At 44.7% G+C, this 26,977-nt stretch overlaps 2 protein-coding genes and 1 pseudogene across 11 annotated transcripts in view; all 3 read left to right on the top strand.

The window, feature by feature from the left end:
- Nucleotides 1-26,977, top strand: part of DIS2 (Arp2/3 complex, 34 kD subunit p34-Arc) — a 140,414-nt gene that overhangs the window by 37,680 nt on the left and 75,757 nt on the right. For all 9 annotated transcript variants that reach the window (XR_015189585.1, XR_015189586.1, XR_015189587.1 and 6 more), the window contains exons 2-4: nt 2,215-2,281; nt 14,648-14,855; nt 14,932-15,101. Coding sequence is in view for 6 of the 9 variants with exons in the window: in XM_086522974.1 (XP_086379100.1) it covers nt 2,215-2,281; nt 14,648-14,855; nt 14,932-15,101 (445 nt within the window). In the remaining 3 variants the exon portion in view is untranslated. The remainder of the gene's footprint in view (nt 1-2,214; nt 2,282-14,647; nt 14,856-14,931; nt 15,102-26,977) is intronic.
- Nucleotides 1,264-2,003, top strand: LOC147447073 (uncharacterized). The gene has a single exon (XM_086522976.1). It carries the CDS (start codon nt 1,275-1,277, stop codon nt 1,677-1,679), a length of 405 nt encoding a protein of 134 aa, XP_086379102.1. The 5' UTR covers nt 1,264-1,274; the 3' UTR covers nt 1,680-2,003.
- LOC147447072 (uncharacterized) lies at nt 21,813-25,536 on the top strand (annotated as a pseudogene). Its single transcript, XR_015189710.1, has 7 exons — nt 21,813-22,925; nt 22,992-23,123; nt 23,218-23,430; nt 23,557-23,792; nt 23,933-24,288; nt 24,469-24,630; nt 24,781-25,536. The product of XR_015189710.1 is annotated as an uncharacterized LOC147447072 (transcript).

Genomic DNA, 26,977 nt, shown 5'->3' with positions numbered 1-26,977 from the left:
TCTAAAAGTTGCTACTAACAAAGCCTCCAAGCATCAAATCAGCTTGGGAGCACCTGCAGAGAGAGGATCCTTGGACATTGTATTTTGTGAAGCATCAATAATAAAGACATACCGAAAGGGGCGCCAGTCTATGGGACAGTGTGTCTGGTAGAGGAACTCTGCCCCTTCGTGTCGATTCTCCTCTTGTTTCTCTCTCTCTCTCTCTCTATATATATATATATGTATATATATATACACATGTGTGTGTATATATATATATATATACATATATATATATATACATATATATATATATATATACATATATATATATATATATACACATATATATATATATATATATATATATATATATATATATATATATATATATATATATATATATATTCGAGTTTAGTTTAGTTTTTTGCAGGTTTTGCAACTGATTTCTCGCTTGGAGTGTCCAAGCCTATAACACTAGATGTTACGAGTCATGATGTTGCTAAAAAAGTTTTCTTGATGGAATACAAGAAGGTAGACAAAGCAAGGGATGTATGGGGAAAGCTAGAGTAAAATGATCCGTCTGTGGATATGTAGGCATGGATTTTTGTAGTACAGACTGACAAGCAAAAATAGTGGCAAAGAGAAAGGGAATTGCGAGCAGATGCCCATGCGAGAGTATTCCATGTAATGTAGGTCACAATTGTGGGAGTGAAATCCATATGGAAGAGGTGAAGCATGCCTAGCAGACGCGAATGGTTAGAAAGGTTTGAAGCTTGATGGTAGTACTATGCGTGTAAGTGCCAACAAGAATGAAAAGGCCATGTTTGACGATCACTCAAAAGAGCTTGAACATGTTGATATTGAGCCTCTTCTGGTGAATGCATGCGATGTATGTAAGACTACAGCTGGAGATGGCTCTGATGCTGGCTTGGATGTGAATGTTTCCGGTCATGTGGATGATGAGTTCAATCACAAAGTGGAGGTGAAGCTAAAGATGCATGTATCAATGGGATACTCGTTGAGGAGGAATGATGTTATGGCTGAGTGTACGTTTCATTTTGACGATGTTATTGAGCATGCTCAAAGTTTTGTTGCAAGCGAGACTACTGTTGAACACAACCTTGGACCTGGAACTTAAATGTATGACTATACAGCTTAGATGCATCTTGTGATGGGGATGGTTAGGGCTTCAGTGGACCCACGATAGAAGACTGAACTTTTCTATAGATGGCTATTTCCAATAAGCACAGGAGAGGCTGCGAAACCTAAACTTGTAGAAAGATGGTGAAAAAATGCAGCATCTGAAGGAAGCAGTTTGCAGCATTGATGTGGAATTGGATTCTCTTGCCAGGGACTTTGAGCCTTGCATGAAGGAAGAACTCGTTGAATGTGTTATGGTTGATCTGGACTTATGTGATTTAGAGGATCCTTATGCTGAGAAGACGGAGATGGATATGCATGCAAACATGGCGACCATGGAGCTCAAGATGAAAGCAATGCTCAAGAAGATAGTGAAAGATGACATACATCCAGTTTTTGTGGGTCAATCTTCATATGTAGCTATTGTTGAGAGTTCTTGCAGCCAAAAATCTTGGAGTATGCATGCATTACATGCTTTCATGGAATGGGTGCACTTAGTGTTTTACCCAGGACAGTGTATGCCATTTCTGTATGTGTATGGATCCTATACGCTCTGACCATTTGATCACGGTGGGTGTCATTGATCATGTCATATGCTCATGTACATAGCATGTGAATAGATTTTGCTTGAATAAGTTGCTGCTGAGCACGAATGCTCTAGCAAAGTAGAGTATGCCAAAAGTTTTTTGGACACTTTTGAGGATGTATGAGTGCTGCCATCCGTATCTTTGCAGTCATCTTTGATAAGTCTCATTTGGAAATTGGAATACTCTCTGTTTGTGAATGCAAGCTATAACATTCTTTAGGATGCATTAAAGTAGTGTTTTGCTCCTAATGTCAAATATATCTATTGGTAATATCCTCCTATACTCGCAAGAGGGAAAGGATCTCTTTGATTATAACAAATTATGCATAGCCTTACTATGGATGGGGTTTAGATCTGACGCACTTGCTTGTGGCGATTTTATAGGAGACACATCTTAGTCTTGGGCTCGTCACATAATTAGTCCAAGATTTGTGATACTACGTGAATAAATGTTAGCAATTTGTTTTTCTCGTTTATCTTGTAGCTTATTTATTGTCCTTGTGCAGCTTGGATCGTGCAATCGAGCTTGACTACCATCTTGTTGAGTTTGATGATGTTCATTATCATATCCAGGTATGTTAAAACCCCTCTTTCTTATTTTTGATTTTGAATTGTATTGATGTATGTAATGGTTTAACGTGAACCATAGTCACAAGGGACGCGTCTCGAGGAGTGGGGACGGGGCTCAAATTGATTTTTAATGTGAAAAAGAGGGCGGGACGGCAAGTGGGGACGGAAAGGTGGGGACGGGAAGCCAAAAATGGGCGTCCCTTGTGACTATGACGTGAACTAATATTTTGGGAAATTCACACTTAAATTGGACTAACGATATTATCCTTTCAACAATATGCATATGTTTTCTATGTATGTGTAACCCATGTCTTCTTTGTATGTCTCTATCACTACCGAGCTACTTTTAGTGTGGGAAAGTGATGCATTGTTAGAGTTTCATTCGCTATCTGTGGTAGCTCTCATAACTCCCAGGAGCTGGGGTAGGGAGTGGGGGATGTTTTGAGTGTTTTGCCTAGCTGTGTGTGAGGTAGATGTATCTCTTTTGTACCCCACTCCCCAAGGAGTGCACAGATCCTCTATCCAGATTAGCTACCTTCCAGTTTATGTATTGAAATCCCACAATAGCTAGACCTCTCAGGATTCCTAAGAGGGATTTTTTCAGAAGCATTTTACTTTCATTATATGTATTTATGGCATGGAACCCTATAAGATATCACCAAGATATATTTGATCAGAGGTCAAATTGGCCTTAAAGGATGCTAATATACTCTGTGTGTGTGTGTGTGTGTGTGTGGCCAGTTGTCCTCTACGAGAGGTGAGTAAATTCTAACTTGCTTTTTCTCTCATCGAGGGAGATTGGAGGTGGTGATGGAGGCATAGTTACCCGGAACGCGGAACAGGAACGACAACGAGATTCCCCGTGGAATGGGGGAAGGGCGAGGGGTCCGGAACAGGAACGACGCAGAATGGGAGGCATAAAAACTCCCAAATAATTCAATTTTAAGCTCTGTGTGATTGAGTAATAGTAGTGGTCAAAGTCCTTTGACTCTAATACTCACAAAAAACTTGATTTGAAGACCATTCAACCTTACTATGGCAAACATGTGTCGTATAGACTTGAGAGCTTGAGAGGGGGGGAGGGATGCGGAGAGAGGGAGAGCTTGAAACTTTTAAAGTTGAGAGAGAGAGAGAGAGAGAGAGAGAGAGTTTGAGAGAGGGGGAGAGAGAGAGAGCCTTGTAAACTCTAGAGTCTAGAGTCTAGACTAACGAGGCTAGAGCTTGAGAGTCAAGACTCGAGACTCCAGGGGGTAGAGCTTGATCTTTGGCCCTTGAAAGCTTGTGGGCATTGTGAAGGTAAGGGGTGGGGGGAAGGGCATTCAATAAGGGGGGCCTCACAAGATAAAGCACATAAATCTGAAAATCTGCCCATTTCCAGCCGTTCCGGGCTGGCTGTTCCGGTACCAAATGCCTGTCCGGAACGTCTGGCCGTTCCGCGCCGTTCCAAGCCATGAAACCCCTTCGGAACGCCGTTCCGACGTTCCCAGCCCACAGGGTGGCGTTTCCCGGTAACTATGGATGGAGGGTAGAAAAATAGTACTTTCCATCATGGGATAGGGGATTAACTAGAGTACATGGCTACCAATGGTTCACACGAAGCGTGTGTGACATTACTCTTGAGGCTCAAAAGGATTGACGGTTGTATACCGACCAAAGCTACAGGGAGAGTACAGATTGGCATGGAAGTTTGCGAACGATGTACGATGCCCATGTCATACAGTCGTACGGTATACAATCATTCAACCCTACTTATACAATTACGGTTCAAACTTAAGAAATAATAATTTTGTAGCCTATACCTTGAGTCTTTGGTCTTTGTGCCCACTCTCTAGGTTATTTTTCATAAGTCATTAGGCCCTTTAACCTTAGACCTAGGTACAGTCCTAAGCCATGAGATAATTTGCAGAGGTTTTTTATGGTTTTAAAGAGTTTTTTCAAAAAACACATTGTACTTATCCAAACCATACGATATAATTTGAAACACAATGTATTTTTCAGTACAACTGTACTTTACCGTACAACCGTTCAGTGACAACCCTTTATATTATCATATGCTACTTAGGGCCATCGGGGTTTGTGCTCGTAGGAGGACACACGTAGGAGGATGGCCCCAATGAAGAGGAGAGGGAGGAAAAGGGAGACGCACACTAACCACATGCATGCCTTGTAGAGGGGGTCATGGAGTACTTCAGCCTGGAAAAGGTCTTCCTTTTCTTGACTCAGAATATGCGTGTTATTCAAGGTTATGGTAATGTATGCGAGTAAGAATTTGTCAATGTAAGTCTTCAATCTGGCTTTGTAGTTAGCGGTTACATCGCTGTAGCAACCTTATTATTACTACTTGCAACCTCGACTGCAAACTCGGTGCAAGCTTGACGAAATCAACAAGTCAATTGACAGATTTGTAGCAAACTCTCAGGTGGGCTATTCTGCTTGCAAGAAATCAGTTAGATTGTTAACATTGAAAACACATTGGAAGAGGTCTTCAACTACTTGTCAATGCTTGCATAATTAGCACGCAAAGCTCAACCTATCCTCAATAGCAAGGCAATATCAAGTTGGCCTATCCCAACGTGTCACAAAACCCACAACTCTGTTGACTGTTGTTGTCCTCTTTGACCTTAGCAGATTTGGTTACACCGACCTTATATGGGCGTCACCTATTTTGCCTAGGGTCACTGTCACAACTCAATAGAAAAAGAATTTTGAAATCTGTATCCTTTTTACTAAATTATATCTAAATATATATTTGTTTTTCCTTCTTTAAGTTAAAGGGTAGCTAGAAAAGTGCATTGATTAGGCCATCGATGAGTACTTACAGGTTATGGTGGACCCACACATCGGGTTAGACCATAGATAATGCACACTCCCACCTAGCTAACTGAAGTGAATGCATAAGAAATAAGCACTCTCTAGTAGTACGAGGTGCTTACAATCACGATAGACTCTCATGAGTTGTTATTTACAACAGGATGGCTTGGTGGCCCAATGTAGAAGAATTGACATGCATCTCATCATGAGTCTCTGAGGGAGGTAGCACAATGGACTATATGTTCAAATGTAGAGAGGCTACTTGCCGATCACCTCTGTCACTATTGCTCATTGGCGCCAACCACATATATCCCCTACTTCCCTTTGATAGTACACCACCCACACATACATCATCTCCATGTACATAGAGAATCATCAAGCATCGACTCAAGCAAGTTGGTAAGAAAAGTTTAAAAAATGTAAACGATGTTTCTATGCAATTACGATTGCTTTAAAGCTGGCGCCCACAAGGCAAATCCCTAAAATTTTGGGATTTTCGTAGCGTCCCTAAAATCTGTGATGAATTTTGGGATGTCTGGTCAGCTGCCATGCCATCAAGTTGATTTTGGCCACTTTTGGGGGCTTAAATAGGCCTTTTTTAGCTAGTATGCCATGCCATCACATTTGTGACACTGGCTTTGAAAGTAGGTTTAACACGTCGACATGGCACATAGAGCCAATGTCATGTCTTTTTCTTATCGTGTTTTGTAGCTAGGTACCCAATTACGCAAGTCGGATGATGAACGCAAAGAGGCATTCCTTTTTGGGTTGGACGAGTATATCAAGTACGATGTTGAGGTGCTCGATCCAATCGATCTCAACAAGGCGGTAGCGATTGCTCTTGCACAGGAGATGAAGCACAACAAGGGAAAGCCTAAGGAGAACAAGACTTCCACAAGTACCTCGCAAACTTCTCAGAACCCTCAGAACAGTAAGAACGGTAAGAATGGTAACTCTTCTAACCAATCTTCCAACAGTCTCTCAGAAAAGAATTCTTCCAATGAACCTAAAGGTAAGGCTAACACAATTGCTAAACCTAAGCTTACTCCAGATGAAAAGGTAGCACAAGGAATTGTAGGAGGATACATCACGTCGGAAGAGCAAAGCACTTATTCTAAGGAAGGTCGTTGTTTTCATTGTCACATTAAGGGTCACATAAAAAGAACATGTCCTAAGATTGAATCGAATGAATCTAAAGAATCCAGAGAACCCACTTCCTCTGTCAATGCGATTAATGATACACGAGTGTGCCCTAAGTTTCTCATGACCCTCCCATTGATGATTCTCTCATTAAATGTTATGGTCGTACGTCGGGGCAACGTTTTGTCATATTGTTTGACCCTGGTAGTATGCATGATGTGATCAGTCCCTCTCTTGTTGAGAGAGCCCGTCTATAAGTTAGTTAGAGATCTCCTATCGAGGTCTCTGGCTTTCTTCCTGGTATGGACGCTCTCATCACGGAGGAGTGCCTTGATGTGTTGTTTGCAATTCAAAAAGCTGCGTTCACTAGAAGATTTGTTGTTTCTCCTCTCTCAGGATATGATATGATTTTGGACATTCGATGGTTTCGTGATGCTAACCCTCTCATTGATTGGGAGGCTAACACTTTCACTCTCAATGTCAACAGTGATTCTCCCATTGTCATTCATGGAGAGGATATTGTTCATTCTCCATCTCTCATTGCTAATATGTAGGACAAGATTGAACAGATTCATGAGAAGGAGAGACTCTCAGTCTCTTCTTCTCCAAAGAATGACACACACGATTTGCATGATTGTGAGCAGCATGATGATTTGATTGACAATGATAAGCATGATGATTTGGATGATAATGATGAGCATGATGATTTGCATGATCAAGATGTGATTTCTCACAAGCATGATGAGTTGCATGAAGATGGTGTGATTGTTCACAAGGATGATGTGTTAGTTGATGCTTTTTCTAGCGAAGCTAACCACGTTGCAGATTCGATCAATCACGAAGGATCGATCTTGGCTCTCGAGCCTAGGTCCAAAGAACCCTCACAGGAAGTATTATGTGTTCGCATGATTGATACGCACGCATTGCTCGAGTGTTTCATTCGTGATCGTTTCCTGTATTTTAGTCAGCGTCTTTATGTGATCCCTTTTTCTAGGCATGACATTTTGTACGTTGAGCACATTTCTCTCATGGACGAGCACGAATGTATGCGGATTTTTCATGAAAAGCTGAAAGGTATGTATGCAAGGAAGTCACATTCCATGTCTCTTCCTTGGCATGACACAGTTTCCGAACGAGCACATGAAAGTATGAGCACCAAGCGGGGGCATTTCCATTGTGTTTTGCCACAGTTGATTGCTCTAGATCATAAGAGAAAGATTCGATCTCATTGTTTGCATGTGTTTGATGAACGGGTTGTCACTCCGTCTCTATGTTCATCTACAGTGCATACACAGTCTTTAGCGAAGACAAGATTGTTTTCACTCACTTTACATGGAATGGGTATGCTCATGGTTTTGTGTTGGAAATGGTTTCATGAATTTTCAGCCATGGAGATTCTTGAAGATGGAAGAAGTACGACTCTAGACGAAGTTGAAGCATTGAAGGAGCCACAGAAGACTTTGTGTCGCTTTTGGCGCGGCCCAAAGAAGCAAGCGTTGCAGACCTTTATGAAGTTCAAGTACCGCACGACCCACACATCAGAGTGGGCCGGCGAAGAGTCCCTTCCAGGATTTCGGATGCTATTGGCGATCTCCCTCGACGCCATACAGTTCGGTCCCAGTACCTCACTTTGAAAAGGAGGGGATGTCACGTGACACATCCAACCCTATGTGTCCGTGTACATGCTAGAGCATGACCAGGGTTCTGTCAGTCCAGTCAGTCTCGATTAGAAGTGATTCGGCACTTTTTGTGAGTCTATTCATAGACCGTGTATGACGAGTCACTTAGTGTAGATGCATATCCTCTGGTTGCACATAGCATGATCATCAGTATTCTCATCAGAATCCATTAGAATCAGTTAGGGGATTTTTCCAGTGATTTTAGCCTATTTCCCTATTTTTGACATTTTTCACTTATTAATTTAAGTGACTTTCCAACAAAAGTAGGTATGGCAAATTGGGTAAGTTAATATATAAGCAAACCCAAGTTAGCACTCAATGGCAGAAGAGGTAGCTGGAGCTCCACGCTCAACAAGCAACTTCTCAGCAGACCCCCCAAGGAGATCTAGTGTTTTGTAGATCCAGCATCACCTAGCGGTTTTGCACAAGCATCCCCTACACCTTGGCGTTTTCAGCAATCCTCTCATCGCCAACAGTACCCCTCACCTAGCGTTTGCAAACATCGGCTTTGCTAGTGTTTTTGGTCACCAGATCCCATCTCGTTTTTGGATTTCAGCCTCAGCTTTGCAGACTCGGTACATGCAGTGATTGCAGCCATAAGACCAGCCTCTAAAGGTAGCAGATTCAGCTCCAGAAGGACCTCAGTTTTCAACCATTAAACTGCAGATTTTCAGCGTTAAGGAACCACCGAAAACAGCCCTAAAACAGCGTTTTTGACTCAGTCGTAGATTTCAGCCATAGCGTTTTTGGAGCAGTTAGAAGATTGCAGATTTCAGCCCCTAGGTCATCGTCGTCGTCCCCGTCGTCGTCACCGACAAAGTCCCAAGTTGCATTAGTCTCCATGCATCATCATTGTACCAGTTTGTGCAATCAATAGTAGACCACTCTCACCGACGAGAGTGGGGCCTTCGGAGGAGGGTTTTACAACGTCTGTGGTGTCGTATCTCTCTTCTCTCTCTATCTCTCAGTCTCATACACTTGCACGCACAGTGTCCCTTCACTTTGTTTGTGATCATAGCATTCCCTCATTGAGAACGGAAGGCTCTACCTTCCATAAGAACAAAAGGAACCTTGAGCACAGTTCGGAGCACTCATCTTGAGCAAAGCGCAAACAATCATTCCGCTGCACCTAACAATTTTGCTACGTCATCAAGACTGCCACATCATCAGTTTGTGACATGCTTTCTCCCGAATTTCTTGCTTGTATCAATGCAAAAGAATCTACTCTGGTCCATAACTTTGGCTTCGTCAATGATCTCAGATTCCTCCTTGCTAGAGTACTCCTTGGAGGATCTCCCTAAAACAATTTTAACCAATCATTCTATGTGGAACACGTTATGCATCGTCCAAGAAGCCAAGCAGTGTCTATAGATCCTAGGAAATTTATTTATGCAATTTTTTGAGGCTACTCACAAGACGCATTAAATTAGGTTTTTCCATTTTGGAACCCTCTTGCATGAATGGTTTGAAGAGGTGTTTGACAGGTGTTATTGCACTCGTTGGGCATCCGGCATTATGAGCATGTAGCCTAGGATCATTGCTACATGTCGGTCTAGTTTCTTGGTCGAAGCATGTGAGATACTGGCCTCATTGTACTCTAAAAGTATGTGCACGTACATGTGCAAATATGAAGGAAAAGTCAATTGGCACAGACTTTGAGATTTAGGGCCACGCACTACAAAGTTTTGCTCCCATGAACTTTTTCCTTGCACTTTGTGCATCCATCGACCTACCGGAATTTTGAGGTTTGGCTCTCAGACATGAGACGAGGGGAATTCTAGGCTGAAAAACCCCCACGAAAGCAATCCATCTCTGCCCTCTTTTGCCAGATTTTTCTAGCGCCATACTCTTAGATTTCCCAACGTTTTTTCCTCAGATATCCCTGCTCTCTTATTTCGTTTTTGCTAGCACTATACTCTTGGATTCCCCAACGTGTTTTCCTCAGATTGCCCTACCCTCTTCTGGCGTTTTTTGCTGCAGCCATTGCTCTTCCTTGTTGCAGCTACCTAACAACCATCACCCTTCATAAGATCTTAGTGCAGGACAGCAGAGGCACCCCTCTGCTGCCCATCATCGCCACCATTCAGCCTCATCTACAGCCATTAGATCTGTTGCATTTTCAGCCTTTGAAAGCGTCTCAGATCTGTGTTTTTGCAGCAAGCATTGAGCCGTGCAATCCTCTCACGTCGGGCGTGCAAATGTCACAAAGTGATGACGTGACTATGAACTGGTAAAGGAAGAGAGGGAAAGACGGCCATACGAATGATGACGTGGCAGGCCTAGATTTGGTGTTGCAAAATGCACAGTGATTTGGAGGGCTAGTGATGTGGTCGCTGTATCTGCTTTTTGGTGGGAGTTGCTTTTTGAAAGCATTGACTTACTGAGCTTTTGGGGGGCACCAGATTTTCTTTTGGAGCTTCTTTTAAGTTTTTTTAGTTTGTAACGGCTGCTTTTGGGCCTCAGCTTTTGTTACAATTTCTTTTGGGCCTTAGTGCCTATAAATATGAGCCTTGGGGGTCTACCCTCAGACCGGCCCGTGGTGGCATGAGTGCAGAGCGACTCTCCAGCAATTGTACTTTAAAATTATGAATATAAAAGAACTACTGAAAGGTGCATCTGACTTAGGGGCCGATTGTAATGTGCGCGGAAGTGATTGATGGTGTTTCTTTAGAGAGAGTTCCTTTTACTGCATGAGAGATGTGGAAGACTAGAAAGTGAAAAGAGAGAATGATATTGTGAGTGAAGGTTCTGTGTGTGTGTGTGTGAGAGAGAGAGAGAGAGAGAGAGAGAGAGAGAGAGAGAGAGAGAGGAGACGAGAGAGAGAGAGGAGACTAGCACCGGATGGGGTCCCAAACCCCCCTCCAAGGGCCCCCCTCTATCCCTAGAGAGGCATTTTCTTTAGATTGCACAAATGCTGATACAATGGTCCTAGATGCTGACATGTTGATGGGATCTTGTTGTAAGTGCTTGGATCTGCGAGGCTAAGGACTAAAAAACTGAAAACCCTAGGGCTGATCTGGCTTGGAACTGCGATCTGACGATGAGGCTAGGGCTGAAGTCTGAAAATGTTGGGATGGTTTTGCTACTAATGCTGGCGACAGGCTGACGGCTGAAAAACGCTGAAGGTGCTTGTGCAACGGGTACTTGTACTGCGAGTACTAGATGATTGGATAGGTGACCCCTAGGGTCTCCTTTATAGGTGCAAAAGTCTGGTTCGAGACGAGATCATCACCTGATTCACCCTTTTCTACTTCACCTTTGACATGGTATTAGAGCCACGGCGTGCTCTTGAGCTTGATTGGTGATCTATGGGAGTTGTTGGTCTTGAAATTTCGCGACGAAAAGAGATGGTTTGCTGTTTTTCACTCATTTGGGGCTGACTTCAGTTGTAGGGGGCTGATTTGAAGGTTTCTTTTCATTTATCTCGACCTAGCCTCATCACATGCCCAAGTTCTTTCACACAATGGAGAGGGGTGATGATTTTGATTTTAACTCGGTCCATGACAAAGAAGTACAGCGAGAGCAAGTTCATGATGGAGCACCTGTCAACAAGAAGTGGGGAGATTGGTCCTAGTTCTACTCCGGCGTAGGTGATCAATCAATCAAGATATCTATCCTCTCTACGTTTCCCTTGGATCGCCAATTGAATGGCAATTTGGAAAGCAACCATGATGGTGGTCTTCGACTCTTACTACAAGGATCTGTGTCCTAATTTTAGTACTTCATACTTATTTACTATGTTTCTGAATAGAACTTGAAAAGATAACAAGAGACCTAGGAGATTGTGTATCTGATTGATTGAAACTAGATACAATAGGCCCCTTATATAGGGGACGAAGAGACATAACTGAAAAGGCACGTCTCATGGTGAATAGATATGACTGTTGACGTAGAGACACATCCTTTGGGAACAAGAGGGCGAAATGGGAAATAGAAACGGAAATAGAAATGAACATGAATTCCCTTTCGGTGTTGTCCAAACACCAAACGAGGATCAATTTTTCAGGATCGCAAAAGGGAGATTTTTTGACGCACCTCATTGAGTGTGCTCGTTGCTTTGCTCCCTACCCCCCCCCCCCCCCCCCCCCCCCCCCCCCAACCAACAAAAGCCCGCTCGCGCTGTCCTGTCCCTGTCCTGTCCCTGTCGCCCTTGCTGCCCCCTCTCTCCCCTCACGTGCTGCCCACCCTCACCCTCGTGCGCTACCCTGTGCCAACAGCCACCTGCGCTGCGTCCACATACATTCACACTCACCGTCTCTTCTCACATTGTCTTTCCTTAGCCTCGTTATCCGTACCCCCTCACCCTTCTATTATACGACCTTCGATTTGGTGCTCGGTCTCCCTTCAGAGAAAGGACTCGCAGCAACAAAGGTCGCGTCATCACCACCCCCGCTGGCAGTAGCATGCACGGATGGATGCTTGTGCCCCGCCACGGAGGGACTCCGAAGAAGTCCCCTCGCCTGACCCCGCTGAGCCCACCATTCGACTTGCTATTTCGTCGACTGAGCAAGCGAGCTTAGAAGCAAAGGTGGCGCGTCTTCATGCCACCTTTGTTATTTGCAAGATCGTCGACACCCGACCAAGCAGAGGGAAGGTGTGTGATCTCCTCTAGGCCTGTCTTTTAGCAGAGGTGGAAAAGATCATCGATGTTCAGCTTCTTGGGCGCGGCTACTATCAGATTGAGTTTGAGACCTGTGAGATGGCGTCCAAGGTCTTGCGATGAGCCCCTTGATCATCCGAGCTGCTATAGCTCATTTTCGACAGTGGTGCCATGGTTTCAATCCAGCTACCGATGCTCTTATCGAGGAGGCAGACCTACTCATCTCAGTCCGCTTCCCTAGCCTGAGGAGAGAGTACCTCCCAGTCCTTTCCAGGATAGGAGACACCTCGCACGACAGCTTCTGTTGTTGCCAAGGCAGCAGGCATACCTACTGTCCGCGTTCTGGTTGGAGACCCCACACCTCCCGAAGGTAGTTTTACTACCTCGGGTGAGTGGTGGGTGGCTCCGTCAGAATGTGGAGTATTTGGGCCTCTCGAATGAGTATTTCATTTGTCGACAGATGGGCCATCTTTCGAAGGCTTGTCCATGGAGGAGGCCCTGACCCGTGATATAGGCCCAGACTACTAAGGCTGACCAAGCCCAGCAAACAGAGACACAGGGAGCACAAGCGCGTGCATCCTCCGAGACTGGTGCCTAGGTGGAGGAGGGCTAGCAGCAGGTTGGTGACCGACGTCGCCAGGGACCGCCACGCCAGTTAGGCGCCCTTGGTGGTCGCCTTGCACCAGGCCAGCAACAGTGGGTTCCTTTAGGGAACCGTTTCGACCCCCACAACAAGACGAGCCGATGGACACCCTTGCCACCTCAGCCTCGCCACCGACAGCCCCTCCTACTATCGCTCCACCTACCGCCCCTACCCCGTCGCCTCCATCACACCCCCCCTGCTACCGCCTCCCCTTCTCCCATCCCACCTACCGGCCCCCCTACTCCATCTTCTACCCCCTCTCCTTCTACACAACTGACGTAGGGGACAAGACCCCCCTCGACAGCTAGGAGGTCTCTTGGCAGTGCCTTTGCCACAAGCTGCCTGGCGCGGGAGGAGCAGCCTCTTCTGTGGACGCCTCTGGTAGTGCAGACGTCACCTTTTGCAGTAGTCCCTCGTGGGCTGACTAGCTTTGACATTTCGTCGTCGACGGGACTTCTTTTGCTTACAATTTCACACGATTCCTTGGCGACTCTTCTCCCGACCTAGAGGCTGCCTGCTTCAGAGTTCACGTACTTTTTCGGGCAGAAGTCCTAGACATAGCAGTTGGTTTCTCCTTCCCATTGTGTGGCAGCGATGAGACTGAGTGGACCTTGGTCTCCATAATACTGCGGATGTGCTCAACATTGCTACTTGTGATCACAAGATCGTCCACATAGAGGATAACAACAATCACCAATCCTCCCTATATACAAATCAGAGTTTGCAAAAGAACGTTGAAAGGAGTGTCGCAAGAAGAAAGAGTCTATCTTCCGGTACCATGCTCGAGGGGCTTGCTTCAAGCCATAGAGAGCCTTAAGGAACCTACAGATTGTAAAGCCTAGGAAACTGCTCCCGGGATTCTTTGCCCTACCGCCCATTATATAAGCCCTTGGCCTTCCATTTCCAGAATCCCCTGTCCACATCTAGCAGCCGGCCCTTGGCCTAGGTCCGTGACCCCCCTAGGTTTACACAAACCATGTCACTGAAATCTAGATTCAAGAACCCTAGTCGTTGAGACGGCTCTTGCGGTTCGAGATGATCGTGATTGGATTCTGGATAGTGGTGCCTCATGGCACATGACACCTTCGAAGGACCTTTTGTCCAACCTGTGGCGACACTGTGGTACTATTTTCATTGGCGACACGACCACCTTGGATGCTCAGATTTGGCTGATCCGGTGCCGTTTTGGACTCTGGCTCCCCCTCCCCCCCTTTTCTTGGAATACACACAGGTATCAATAATTGACTACCAAAAATCTTTCTAATACTCTGCATGATATGAATTTTGACAATTTTGATATTGCAAGCTCTTGGTGTTATATGGCCTTTGACCACACAAAGCCTATCTCTTTCTTTAGCAATGTCAAAAGTGTGACATGAAAGGGCTGCCTTATCAAAGGGTGTCATTGTAAGTATTTGATATTAGAATTTAGAATCGCCAGCACGTATATATATGTATTCTATGTCCAGTCATCAAGGAGAGTTTTTTGTCTGCAGGCTTCTTCAAGTGATGCAAAAACCATGGTTTTATCTATAGCGCTCCCAGCACCGCCACCGGAGGCTGTCTTTTCAGGGGGCATTCCATTCGGTGCTGTTGAAGCTGTCAAAACTACGTACGGTCCTGCAATTCAAATAATTGACCCAGCTGAGTCTGGTTTTCATATGACACTGAAACTTGACCTTTCAAAATTGCCACCTGATGAAGGTACTTTGTTTCTCCAATGAAGGCTACATCTTGTCATTCAAAGCAGTTAATCTTTGCCAACTAATGCCTGTAACAGACGATCGTGTTGAATTGATGATTAAGGTTGCATGTTTGCGAGCAATTGTACTCGGGGCACCTTTAAGAGATGTACTAAAGCATCTGGCAGCAAAAGTTATGGCTCCTGAAGCAGATCGTCTGATGGCAGTTGTGCATCGTCCGAAGGAGTCATTTTTTGTGATACCTCAGGTATTATTTGGTTTCAGAGTCTTGCTTGTTTACTTAACATACGGTATAAAAGATTTATAGAAAGTAAAGTGTATAGGTCACTCTGAGTTCAAACAAGGCTGTTAAAATCAAAATTGAAATTCTGGGATCCAGCTCTAATGGGGTACCAAATCAATAAGAACGTTTTGGTACTTCAGCTAAGGATGTCAATTCATACATACAAGGCCTATATTTACACCTACTACAGATGATAAATAAACATGTGAGCAACAAAAGTAGGGGATGGGTCTGGTAGCAATACCTATTCATTTTATTTTAATTCTCTTACATAGGCCAAGATTGATTATATAAGGAGATTTGTGACTTTCTTGGTCTTGAAGCTGCTTGGAGGCCACTGAAGGCATAGCTGGATAACAACATTTTTCTAGCAGATGTCAACAAGTTCTCAAGAATGACGAGAAGGATTAATCTTCTACAGGGTCACCTGAGAGTTCATAGGGTGGCTGTACTTTTGCCTGTGGTGTCATAGCCATTTAACTGGACTATATTAGAGTTGAGACCTTTATCGTCACCACCTTGGCAATTTATTTAGACTCTATACAGAAAACTGTGGATGGAAGCAACGTCTTTGAAGTCTCCAAGAAGGAAAGAAGACTCTCTCTAAATTGGAGCATCTTCTTTGTGCTACGATTCAAAGGATGCACCAAATGTTGAGGGGTTAAACCTCGTACTCTACCTCGTACTCTTATCATATTGTGCAATGCTTGCAACACGTGGAAGCAACATAGGAAGCCCTTTCTGTGTGAAGCTGAATTTGGAGCAAAGGAGATACCAGGAGTTGTTCACATTGATGCGTGCTGAACTCTCATTTCTTCTTCTCAAGGAGGTCTTCATACTCTTTGTTGGTAACTATATGAGAATGACCTGGGTCTTCTTCTCGGGATCAAAATCTTGACACGCTCAACGAGCTCAAACAGTGGTGTCTAAGGGTTGTGAACCACTGAAACAAGAAGTTAAGGGCTATGCTGTTTGACAATGGCTTAAGCAGAGTATTGAGAGAGGAGCTTGAGTAGAAACAAACAGCATGGACATGGGGCGATAGCTATCCAGAGAGAGATGAGTCTCTGATGCTAATCACTTGATACTTTCATCAAAGGACAATGCTATAGTGGTGTCTACCTCTTCTCCACAACATGATGGAAATTATTGGGCAACTCTGAGTATCATATCACCTACTAGAGATTGACATTGGTCAGCAAACAGCAGTTCCAGGGGAAGCCAGACTTTGCAGATTGTGCAGAGAGGTCAAGTGAGGGACACTTTGTATGTTGATGCAGGCATTACAGAGAAAAATGTGCTAAGTATCGGGATTATTACTTTGTTTGGGAGAGCAGGTATATCACTGCAACCTGTCATGACAATTTGGATAAAAATCTTTTGAGCATCGAGAGTGAGTACTCCAGATGAGGTGTGAGAGAATAGAGTAAAGAGACACAGCTTACGAAGTTCTTCCAGCTATTGGAAATTATTGGGCAACTCTAAGTATCATATCACCTACTAGAGATTGAGATTGGTCAGCAAACAGTAGACATTCCAGGAGAAGCCAGATATTGTAGATTGTGCAGAGAGGAGGTCAAGTGAGGGACACTTTGTATGTCGATGGAGACATTACAGACAAAAATGTGCTAGATGTTGGGATTATTACTTTTTTTGGGAGAGGAGATATGCCACTGCAACCTGCCGTGATAATTTGGATAAAACTCTTTTGAGCATCGAGAGCGAGTACTCCAGGTGAGGTGTGAGAGAATAGAGTAAAGAGACACAACTTACAAAGTTCTTCCTGCTATTGGAAACGACGTGTTATCAAGCAACAGAGGGTGACCCTTGGTTGTGTTGAGGAGAATAAAGCTTGTGGGAGACCATGGCCCTGACACAGTTATCGGTGTGGATATCCACAAGATGATGATACACCACCAGCGACACCTGCAAGAGAGATGCAGGAGGGGATGAATATCAAGGCCATTATATGAATATTCTTATCGAGAATACCTCCGCGATAGGAGGATGAGGTTTAGTAGGATTGCATCGATGATGTTTTACTTTTGCCATTTTTTAAGTACACATTGAGCCTTCCAACAATAGAGCTCCATTCTTAACCCTACTCTCTCCTAACGTAGCCATCATAGTAACAAGAATCGCCTTTCTTCCCTTCTTCGGGGAAGAAATGGACTAGGGAAGAAACAGACCGGCCATTCCCCCCCCGTTCCGTTTCTGAAGAAATGACGTTTCTGACCTTTTGTATTTTGGGAGTGAAAATTCTGCATGCCACTTTATTCTCTCTTTAAGCTTGAGTATTATTTTTATGCACTTGCACATCTCTGTGCGCATATGATGAGTCGTCCGGAGAGATGAGTGTAAGGTGCAACGGAAGTGAATGTTGAACTTTGCTCAAGATGAGTGCTCCGAACTGTGCTCAAGGGTTCCTTTTACTTATAGAAGGGAGAGTCTTCCGTTCCTTAGTGAGAGAGTGCAAGTGATCACAAACAAAGTGGATAAACACTGTGAATGAAGGTGCTGAGATTGAGAGATAGAGAGAGAAGAATACGACACGAGAATGTTGTCAAACCCTCCTTCGAAGGTCCCACTCTCTATGGCGAGAGTGGTCTACTATTGATTGCACAAATCTCTACAATGCAATCGACTTGCCGACGATGTCGACAACGATGAGGACGGCGATGAGACGGGCTGGAATCTGAAAACGCTAAGGGCTGAAATCTGCAAATCTTTTATCTGTTGAATTCTGACTCTATGTCGGTGACGACGGTGATAACGACGATGCGACGACGATGTGCTAAAAACTCAGATGCTGAAATCTGCGTTTTCCGGGCTGAATCTGCAAACTTCGCGGGATTTGACCATGCGGCGAGGATCTGCTGCGGGAAGGTGAGATTTGCGAGGTTTGGGGGCTGCGGTACGGAGTCTATATGCTGCAAATTGAAAACGCGGATGCAGAAAAGATGAAGATGCTGGGAAACTGCAAAAACGCTAGGCTGAAAATCTGGTGCAAAAACGCTAGGCTTGATCTGCTGGAAACTGCTAATGCTAGGACTAATCTTTCGCGGGGGAACCGGTGTGGTGAAGATTTGCTACCGCTAGGACCATGTCGCGATGTCGCAAGGCTGAAATCTGCGAAACGCTAGAGCTTGAGGTTGATTCAAAAACGCTAGGGCAGATTTGGTCATGTTGCTGAAAAACGCTAGTAGATCTTGCAATGTGCAAAACGCTAGGGCTGATCAGGTCTTCTTCTTCGTCTTTGCTGAAAACGCTAGGTTCTCTTGCCGGTCTTGTTGAGAAGGTGCACTTCAGATGGTGTCTGCTACCTCTTCTGCCAGAAAGTGCTAGCGCTAGGTTTTCTTATATATCTGCTTAGCCAAATGGCCCTACCCAGTTTCCCAACAAAGCCACTTATTAATAATAAGTGAAAAATGGTTAAAATAGGAAAACTAGGTCTTGTGCACTGTAAAAATGCTCCTGATGGGTTCTGATGGTAATCCGATGATCATGTTGTGTGCAACCAAAGGATATGCATCTACTTTAAGTGCTTGGACATGCACGGTCTGCGAACAGACTCACAAAAGTGCCAGAACACTTCCTAAGCTAGGCTAACTGAACCCTTGTCATGAAGTAGCTTGTCCACGTACACATAGGGTTAGATGTGCACGTGACATCCCCTCCTTTTCAAAATGAGGTACTGGTACTGAACTATATGGCGTCGAGGGAGATCGCCTACAGTATCTTGAATCCTGGGAAGGACTCTTCACCGGCCCACTCTGATGTGTGGGTCATGCGATACTTGAACTTCATAACGGTCTGCAACGCTTGCTTCTTTGGGCCGCACCGAAAGCGACACAAAGTCATCTGTGGCTCCTTCAATGCTTCAACTTCGTCGATAGTCATGCGTCTACCTTCTTCAAGAATCTCCGAGGATGAAAATTCTTGAACCCACTTCCAACACAAAAACATGAACATATCCATTCCATGTAAAGTGACTTAAAAAATTCTAGTCTTCTTAAAAGACCGTGCATGCAATGTAGATGAACATAGAGACGGAGTGCCAAACCGTTCATCAAACACACGCAAACAATGGAAGTGAAACTTATCTTTTTGATCTAAATCTATCAACTGTGGCAAATCACAATGGAAATGCCAATGCTTGATGCTCAATCCTTCTTGTGCTCTTTCGGATACTGTGTCATGCCAAGGAAGAGACATAGAATGTGAATTCCTTGAATGCAAACATTTCATCTTTTCATGAGTAATCTGCATACATCTGTGCTCATTCATGAATGAATCGTGTTGATCGTACCATATGGCATGCCTATGAAAAGGGATCACATAAGGACGGTGACTAAAATACAGGAAACCATCACGAATGAAACACTCGAACAATGCGTGCTGACTAATCATGCGCACACATAATACTTCCTGTGGGAGAGCCAAGATTGGTTCTTCGTGATTGATCGAATCTGCAATGAGGTTAGCTTCACTAGACAAAGTATCAACTAAACCATCATCCTGGTGAACAATCACATCTTTATCTTGCAAATCATCATGCTTGTGAAAAATCACATCTATATCATGCAAATCATATGTGTCATGCTTTGGAGAAGACAAGACTGCGAGAGTCTCCTTCTCTTTCTTTTGAATCTTCGCCTACACACTAGAAATGAGAGATGAAGAACCCACGAATGACAATGGGAGAGTCACTTTTGGCATTGAAAGTGAATGTATTTTCCGCCCAATCAATGAGAGGGTTATGCTCATGAAACCATCAAATGCCCAAAAGCATATCACATCCTGAAAGAGCAGACACTACAAATTTTCTGCGGACGGACGCTTGTTGAATAGTGAACAAAACATCAAGGCACTCTTGCGTGATGAGAGAGTCCATACCGGGAGCGAAGCCCGACACCTTGAAAGAAGATGTCTTGCTAACCTCCAAGCAGGCTCTTTGGACAAGAGAGTTACTAATCACATAATGTATACTACCTGGGTCAAACAATATGACAAAACGTTGACCCTTCACATGACCATAACACTTAATGAGAGACTCATTAATGGGAGGATCATGAGAAACTTGGGTCACACGTGTTCTCATTTATTGCATTGACAAAGGAAGTGGGTTTTGTGGGTTCTTTAGATTCATTTGAGTCAAGCTTAGGACATGTTCTTTTATGTGACCCTTGATGTGACAATGATAACAACGACCTTCTTTAGAATAAATGCTTTGTTCGTCCGACGTGATGTATCCTCCTAAAATTCCTTGTTTTGCCTTTTCATTTGGAGTGAGCTTAGGTTTAGCAATTGTGTTTGCTTTACCCTTAGGTTCATTTTGTGAGTTCTTTTCTGAGAGACTAGTAGAAGATTGGTTAGAAGAGTTACCATTCTTACCGTTTTGAGAAGTCTGAGAGGTACTTTGCGATGACTTGTTCTCCTTAGGCTTTCCCTTGTTGTGCTTCATCTCTTGGGAGAGAGCAATCGCTACCGCCTTGTTGAGATCTACGGGGTCGAGGACTGCGACATCAAACGTGATATAGTCGTCCAACCGGAAAATGAAAGCCTCTTTGCGCTCATCATCCGATTTGCGTAATTGGGTGCCGAGTTGCAAAATACGATTAGAGAAAGACATAACTGGCAACCATTTTGCTTGAGACTGTGCCAATCGTCCTTTAATCGTGCTAGGTACTGGGGTGGCATAGACCACGCCTTGAGCTTGTCTTGGAAGTCGGCCCAATTGAAGGAAAGGGGTGCGTCTTCTTCGGCTGTCTCTAGGTGCGCGGCCAATTGTGCCTCTTGCCATGCGTGGTACCAATTGATGGCATCACCAGCAAGGTACATGGCTGCCCCCAAACCTTGCTATTACCTGTCTTCTTAGTTGTTGCAAAATAAGCATTAAATTGATGCAACCAAGAATGAATAACACTAGCATCCATCTTACCGTCATACTTACTGAACGTGATCTTCTTTGTGACGGGATTGTTGTAGTTCGAGTCTCTGCTACTTGATGAACCACCAACATCTTTGGCCGGATTGGGTTTTGAGGTGAGTACGTGAAGGACCAACTCTTGCATGCATTGGCCTCTTTGCGCTTCACGCTCTAACTCCAAGGCCGCTCGTCTGTCTTCGGCCGCTATTCATTGGGCTTCGCATGCTTGCTCACGCTCAAGCTTAATAGCTGCCCTTCTTTCTTCGGCCGCCAACGGGCTTGCTCTCGCTCACGCTCCAAGGTTGCCCTGTGCTCTTCGGCCGCCAAGCGCGCTTGCTCGCGCTCACGCTCCAAGTCGGCCTTTCTTTCTGCTTTTCTTTCTTCGCGTTCGCGATCCAATTTTGCTTTTCTTTGTGCTTTTCTTTCTTCGCGCTCGTGATCCAAGATAGCCTTTCTTTCTTTATGCTCTCGCCAGGGTTGTCCACGTCCGTCGAACGTTTCGTCCCGTCCCGTCCGTTCCGTCCGGGTTCCGTCCGATCAAAAAAAAGTGACCGTTGGCGGACTTTTTTGATTGTTTTTACAACCGTTTTGTAGCGCCACGTGCTGGCAGTTTTTGAACGTTAAAAATTGAACGTTGGGGGCCTTGGGGCATCATAAGCCAATGTGCCATCCCCCCCCCCCCCCCCCCCCCCTCCCAACATCCACACACACACACACACACACAAAGCCACATGGGCTATGGCCATGGCACATGGAATTTGAATTTTGAAGCATGCTCTCTCTTTAACCCTCTTCTCCCTCTCTCCTCAAAACCTATGTAAGGTTGCCCACCCTCTCTTCTTCTCCATATATCCCTCAAGCTCTCTCATTCATCTCCTTCCCTACTCAAGCTCCCTCAAGCTCTCTCCATTCATCAAGGGACAAGGCTTCAAGCTTTGGCACTCCATCAAGGCTTCAAGCTTTGGCACTCCATCAAGTCTTCAAGCTCTCCATTACTCCTTCAAGCTCCCTTCATCTCCTTCAAGCTCTCCATTGTTCCTTCAAGGCTCAAGCTTTCTTCATCTCCTTCAAGCTCTCCATTATTCCTTAAGCTCCCTTCATCTCCATCCATCTCCTTCAAGCTCTCCATTACTCTAAAGTTCTCTCATCACTCCCCATCCCTCAAGCTCTCCATAATGCCGCCCGCTCTTCATGAAGCCTTCAAAAAGCATTGCCGCTACTTTGAAAGGGTGAAGAACAAGGAAAATGTTTGCAAATGGTATTGCAAATATTGCCCGAAGACCATGACCTCAAGCTCCACCCGCCTTATCATCCACTTGACCAAGGTGGGAGGGGAAGCGGGTCCTTGTCCGAATATCCTCGACGACATTCTCCAAGAGTGCAAAGCAAAGTATCTCCCCTTGAAGACGCGCAAGGCGGTTGCAAAGGCATCGGAGGAGGTGGTTCCGCCCGACCATGATCTCTCCGATTCGGGAGAGGATGCTTCTCCATCAATGTCCGTTGCATCCGGCGGCGCTACCATGGCCTCCATCGAGGGTGGTAGCGTCTCAAAGAAGAGCAAAAGAAGTCATGGTGGGCGGCCTCCAAAGCAAGCTACTCTTGCACAAACGGTGGGTGGAACTTCCGATCCATTGTCTTTCCTCAAAGAGAGGCAACGACAAGCGGAGATAGAGATTGCACGCACCATCATTGAGTGCAATCTCTCTTTTCATATTCTTCGCATGGATCGTTGGAAACGCATGGTGAAGGCTATTGCCGCGGTTGGTCCATGTGAAGGGTGGACGGGAGTGTCATACCATGACATGCGCACCAAAAAGCTTGATGAAGAGAGGGAACGAATCGACAAGTCTCTTGACCCCGTGCGTGCCGGATGGGTAAAGTATGGTTGCTCTATTCTCACCGATGGATGGAGTGACCGCAAGAAGAGGGGAATCATTAATATCCTTGTCTCATGCCCTCTTGGCACCTACTTCTTGCGAGCGGTTGATGCGGGAGCAAGGGGGAAAAAGGTCACGGGTGCCTTCATTTACCGCCACATTCGTCAAGCCATAAAAGAGGTAAAATTTTTGATTCCACTCTCAAGTATCTACTATTTTCAATTTTGTCTTTTGCCTTGGCTCTTCTCACTTTCCCTTCTTTCTCCATATGTAGATCGGTCCAAGCAACGTCATTCAAGTAATCACTGACAATGCCTCCAATTGTGCTTCCATGGCCAAAAGGCTAGAGGCGGAGTATCCACACATAGTATGGACTCCATGTGCATCACATTGCATTGACCTCCTCTTGGAGGACATTGGCGACCTACCTTGGGTAAAGGACATTCTATCCCAAGCCCTCTCCATCGTCAATTTCATCAACAAAAAGGTGAGAGTACTTGCGATATATCGCACTTACTCCGGCTTGGAGTTGAAGAAGCCTTTCGCAACACGCTTTGCCGCTATGTGGCTCCTCCTTGAGCGCCTCTATGATGTGCAAACCAACTTGCAAAAGACAATGGTCTCGGATGAGTTCAAAGCATGGATTGAAGAAGAGATCATCCCAACAAGATGCAAAGGCCATCCAACGGTTTTGCTTGAAGGAGGAGTTTTGGCAAGAGGTCAAGGGTCTTGTCATGGTGGTATTGCCATTGTATAAGGTGCTTCGGATGACCGACATGGAAGGGTCTACCATAGGTCTCCTTTACCACTTCATGGAGGAGGCTTACAAGGAGATTGAGAGATCCACCATTCTTGATGGAGCACCCGATGGTTCACGGTAAACATATCACCTTATGATTTATGTACATTGTAAGTTGTCTTTTTCTATCTACGGTTCTACCCTTCCATGCTTGACTATCTTTCTCTCTCTCTTTGTAGTGATGTGTTGGAGGACTCTCCAAAGAGAGATGACATTCTCTTCCTTGTTAAAAAGGGGTGGGATTGGATGAGGCGACCAATCCATGGCTTTGCCGCCCTCTTGCATCCGGCTTTCAAAAAGCCATCAATCTTTGCGGATCAAGCACTTCAAGAGGAGCGCGACAAGTACCTTCCAAAGATACTCAATGAAGAACACCATGGAGAGTTTCTCCAAGAGCTCATCAACTATGGAGACCAAAGAGCCACGGCATTCGCTTCCTCGGTGTGTTGGAAGAGGGATTCGTTAGTGAAGCCTCTTTTTTGGTGGGAATGTTTTGGCTATCAATTGCCTCACCTTCAAAGGGTGGCATTGAGGGTTCTTGGACAGGTATATCATATATATTAATAATTATACATAATACCATACCATAAATTATAAATTTATAATCTCAATCATGTCATCATTTGACATTCATCATTCATGTGACATGTCACATAAGTCACCTCTCAATTGAAAATTCCCACAATTCAAATCTCATGCCTCTCTTCTATCATCTATGTGCTCTAGGATTGCTCATCGGGTGCATGTGAGCGGAATTGGTCGGCGTATTCTCTTATACACACCAAGATCGGCAACAAGCTTTCTACGAAGCAATTGGAGCGGCTTATCTATTGTCGCTCCAATTTACGCATGTTGAGGTCCATGCACGAGATGCCAATGGCTAGGCAGGTAATTGAGTTGGCTACATCATACTCTTTATTTATGCTTTCACATGTATGATGTATGATGTAATATGTATGATGTATCATGTGCTCATATTTTTGGCATACCAAATTGCTAACTCCATTAATCTTCTTGCATGTTGTAAATGACAAATAGGTGAATGTAGATGAATGCAAGCTCTCCATTGAGACTCTTAAGAGTCTCAACAAAGATCGCGATCCAGAGGAGGAGCAAATATTTCGAGACCTCTACTTGGAGTTGGAGGAGATTGATCGCCGTGTCTCTCGCACACGGTCCCGCAAGAAGGTGGTTGTGCGAGCTTTGGCAACTACAAGTAGAGGAGCTTCCACTTCGGTTGCTCGTGGGAGTGGAAGAGCGTCGGCACGGACACCCAGGACCTATGTGCGGCGAGGCTCGGGTAGCGGATTTACTATGGCAGACACCACTTTGGAGAATGTGTCCATTTCTAGACCTGCGGATCCTAGAGAGCCAGGGTTTGATGATGAGGGCAACATCCTTAGTGAGGGAGATTATGGTCTTGCATCTAGTGCATCTGATGCAAGTAGTGATGAGGATGATGCAGCTACCTCTAGCTCAAGCTCGGACCACAACTTCGGTGATGAGAGCGATATGAGCACTTAGAACTCTCTCTTTATGCTTTAAAGTTTGTACCCATGGGCCATGAGACTATGAGTTGTGTCACTACTTTTTTGTACTACTTTTTGTCACTTGTATCTCTCGAGCCTCGACTCTCTACTTATGTAATGAATTATGAAATCAAATGCAATCATGATCATCTTTTTTCGAACATTGCCGTTTCCAATGTCCATGGCCAAATCTTTAATGTTCTTACTTGTAAGACATCTCCTTTGAGTTGTATGTACTTAATACTAAGTAGTTACTCATAATAGAGTAAAAGCTCTGAAAAATATATGATGTATTTTTTTGCATCGTACGTTACGTCAACGTACGTCTAATTTTTTTTAGTTCGATTAGTACCGCACGTCTTCGTACGTGTAACCATCGTACGTGACCGTACGTGTCAACTATGGCTTTCGCTCCAAGGTAGCATGTTGTGCTTCTTGTTGTAACATCATGTCCATCCTTGTCTTGACCAAAGCCTCCATAGGATTTGGTGCAATCCTTGGCGTAGATGGGGAAGGGGGAGGGTCGGAAAAACCTCCTGGTGGGGAAAACTCTTTTTCGCCACTTCCATGCTCATCACCTCCATGCGAAGTATCCATTCTGCTTCGGGTGATTACCATATACAGTGAAGTCTTGGGTTCTTAAGTTCACGAGGAACTTGGCTTCTTGAGGTTCTTGGGGGTCTTGAGGTTCTTGAAGTTCTGCTTTCGCTTGCAATCTGTGTTAGAGAAGGGTCTTCTCTTACCCTAGCTCTTCTCTTTTCCACGGCCGCACCCCTTGGCGGCCTTGTGCTCACACCAAGGTTTCTTTTTCGCACCTCACGTCGATTGGCCGGCCGCCAAGTGCACGGTCTGCTCTCAATGAGTGAAAAGAGGCACAAGGGGAGGCTAGACAAGCCCTTCTTTCTTGGGTTTCCTGTCACTCTTCAAAAACACTATTAGGAATCGACATGCCCAAGTGGACTTGGGTTACATGTGACCGCAACAAGCAAAACAAAATTCTGTGGTTCTTTCCTTGAGTGATACACAGTGTTGCCAAGAAACGCGTTTCTTCACTCATGAAACGTACAAAACGTTTCTGTATGAGTTTGGACGTTTCCAAGGTAAAGTCAAGACTCATGTTACATGTAAACCTTGAAGCCTCTTGTTCTTTGTTTCGGTCATGAAATCCTCAATGTCATGAATGTAGCTTTTGTCTTGCTTCTAATGATGAAAGTTAGTCCTATTCTCCCTCTTTTTCATGTCTAATTGTAAGGTAATGCTTAAAACATAGATCTCAGCTTATACCACTTAAACTTACGTACATTTCTTTAGTTTGCACGAAACTTCTGTTTTGGCGTTTCTTTCTTGGACGAAACCGTTTCGAAACTTGTGAAACTCGTTTCAAATGAAACGTTTCGAAACTCCGTGGCAACTATGGTGATACAGAACACTGCCAAAGCTCTGATACCAATGTAAGGTGTTGCGGAAGTGAATGTTGAACTTTGCTCAAGATGAGTGCTCCGAACTGTACTATTTCAATTACCTGTTAACTTTACACAGCACTGTGAAGAAAAGAGAACATAGATGCGTCCAACGACTAGAATGTCACTGCGTATACGAGACCGACACCCTATAGGCCCCAAAGAGTGGCTCCCCTTTCGGTATTTCTTTATTCAATTGAAAATATATGATTTGCACATTTAGTTCACACTCTCATAGAGCTCTCC

This window comes from Adiantum capillus-veneris, chromosome 11 (assembly GCF_014529385.1).
Source record: "Adiantum capillus-veneris isolate H3 chromosome 11, ASM1452938v2, whole genome shotgun sequence".
Taxonomy (NCBI): domain Eukaryota; kingdom Viridiplantae; phylum Streptophyta; class Polypodiopsida; order Polypodiales; family Pteridaceae; genus Adiantum; species Adiantum capillus-veneris.
Note: the sequence above shows the minus strand (reverse complement) of the source record. Positions and strands in the feature narration are given on the sequence as shown.